This window comes from Berghia stephanieae, chromosome 2 (assembly GCF_034508935.2).
Source record: "Berghia stephanieae isolate SIO BIC M18660-M18661 chromosome 2, UCSD_Bste_1.3, whole genome shotgun sequence".
NCBI classification, from domain to species: Eukaryota; Metazoa; Mollusca; class Gastropoda; order Nudibranchia; family Aeolidiidae; genus Berghia; species Berghia stephanieae.
Window position 1 is genome coordinate 21,413,012 of NC_088361.1, and position 2,500 is coordinate 21,415,511.

Consider the following 2,500-nt stretch of genomic DNA (forward strand, 5'->3'; position numbering starts at 1 on the left):
AAGCAGTTATGTATTTATGATTTCATTGGGTTTTTGTTTTTGTTGTTGTTGTTGGCTGAAGAACGGTTTTGAGTCCGAAACGGCTTAGTATTCACTTTAACCCAGAGTTGCCTACTTGTATTTTTAAAAATTCTAATCTAGTTTCCAAGTTAAAAAAAAAGAAAAAAGTCACTAAAAATAACTTACATATCAATAATTTGCTATCACCACTATCCACAAATGCTTCAAAGTCCTGAATATAGGATATTAGGAAATAAATGTTTCTTTTCAAAAAGGTTAATTTATTGAGTCAAAAAAGCAAATGCCGTTCTGCCAAAACTGGAGCCAAAAATTCGTAATTCTACGAACTTTTCGTAGTACGTACTAAGCGGGCGTGAACTTTAACCTCACAACAGAAAATTATTAGTAATAAAGATTGAACTTTTATAAAGCGCAATATCCACTAAACGTGCTCAAAGTGCTTTACAAGGGGTCCCTAGCCAACAGCAACACTAAACATGTAGGACGGGACATGATGCCTGTTAGGAGATATTACATTTTTTTTTTCAGAAGGAGACAACGCTGTTAACGTACTCATTTTACACCTGAGTACGGTGCGAGAAAATGAGTAAAGAGCCGTTTCCAAGGACTGAACTATGCACCGAGCGAGGCTCGAACGCAGGACCTTCCGATCCAAAAGCGAGTGTCATACCACTAGACCACAGTAAAGGGTTTTCAGACTAACCTGTGGGAAGGCCTCTGGTGCCGTGGGTAAATATTGATGAAATATCAGGAAAACTGCCACTCCCTCCATGGTTCTGGATGTTGAGTGGAATCCTCGAGAGATGGTCCAGGATATCTTGGGCTATTGGATCGCTTTGGGTAGAAGGCAGGAGAAGAGATTATTATAGAATTTATTAAAATAGATAAATAAATATATAGAATTAGATGAATAAATGGGGCAGCGTGGCTCAGCGGTATGTTCTTTGCCTCGTACCCAAAAAGTAACGAGTTCGATCACCCGCCGCTGCGTTGTGTGGCCTTGAGCAAGTCACCTAGCCCTAGCTCACTTTGCGGCGCTGCACTGCGGCTGACGCCTGGGTTATCCCAGTCTTCCCTTGGAATAGACCCTAAAGACAAATTTCCCTTTGGGGATGAATAAAGGGATTTTTTTTTCTTTTTTTTATTATTTATGAAAAAGTTAAAAAATATTTTTAATCTGAAACCAATTACTACAATATAATGATTATTATTACAGTATTAGTTGGGTTTTTTAATTGGTAAGATCACGGGTTCGAGCCCCCATCGCCACCGCGAAATTTTTATTATCGATTGTCTTCTGGCACTTTGCTACTCACTTCATTTCTTGCTATAGATAGTATGCGCTTGGCTAAGAAGCTCATAACATTGCCATCCCGAAATATAACGGACCAACACACAAAACGGTGTATCCATGAACGTTTATAGTCGGGTTAATACAGTTCAGTGAGCATTGCTCATAAACGCGGGTGGCAAAAAACAATAACAAAGGCCTGAGTGACGTCATCTGCATACTATCTATATTATTATAAAGAGCAGAGGAGCTAAAGAGACTTACGTTCCTTCCCTTCTGTATCGGGCTGGCGAGGACCGTCTCCTTTTGACGGCTTGATATGAGTATGGAATCGAGGGAAAGCTGAATCCATGACCGTATCCCAGCAGTGTGGATTTCATGTCCATGATTTCTAACACTCGGTCCCTGGATATCTCATGACCTGGAGATAATAAAAAAAGTATTATTTTTAAAAACGAGCTTTTATATAGGGAATGAAGGAGCGTCCCTTGATTGGACATCACCCATAGTCTGTGACGTCACCGGCGGAAAAGTTATGAGAGAGAGAGAACGTCATGTTGGTTGTGCGCATGCGTCTCTCGTCCTCGCCGTTCTCTCTGTAATAACTTTTCCGCCGGTGATGTCCCTGGCCAACAGCAACACGTAACATTTAGAACGGGACATGACGCCTGTAAAGCGATATTACAATTTTTTGGACAAAGACAACGCTGTTAACAGCCAGGTACTCGTTTTACACCTGAGTACGGTGAGAGAATGTAAGTAAAGAGCCTCCTTCTCCAAGGACTCAACTATGCGCCGCGCGAGGCTCTAATCCAGGACCTTTCTATCCGAAAGCGAGTGTCATACCGTTAGACCACATAGCAGCTCTAAATATATTGATGATAATATTGATTATAAAACAGTGATAGTGATAATAATGATAATGATAAAAAAATAAATACAATAAATTCCTATATTCTCTCCTTGAGAGCAAGCAGCCGCTAACATTTATAAATGAAATAATGATTAAAGGACCAATCATCATGTCCTAGCATATTTTCTAAATAATCATTTCAGTAACGAGTGATGATATATTTACCCTTAATTTAATATAGGTTTGCAATTTACTGGTATATCAATCAGTAAAAAATAGTTTTCTTATTGTCTAGATTCTGTGCTCGATGGCAAAAATTTAACATAAGCTGTACG

The 2,500-nt window shown here is 39.3% G+C and overlaps 1 protein-coding gene across 2 annotated transcripts in view; it reads right to left on the reverse strand.

The window, feature by feature from the left end:
• The window catches only part of LOC144964492 (salivary peroxidase/catechol oxidase-like), a 37,171-nt gene that overhangs the window by 19,362 nt on the left and 15,309 nt on the right, over positions 1-2,500 (reverse strand). For both annotated transcript variants that reach the window (XM_078898861.1, XM_078898862.1), the window contains exons 3-4: positions 1,577-1,733; positions 725-855 (exon numbers count right to left, since the gene is read on the reverse strand). In XM_078898861.1, the coding sequence (XP_078754987.1) occupies positions 725-855; positions 1,577-1,733 (288 nt within the window). The remainder of the gene's footprint in view (positions 1-724; positions 856-1,576; positions 1,734-2,500) is intronic.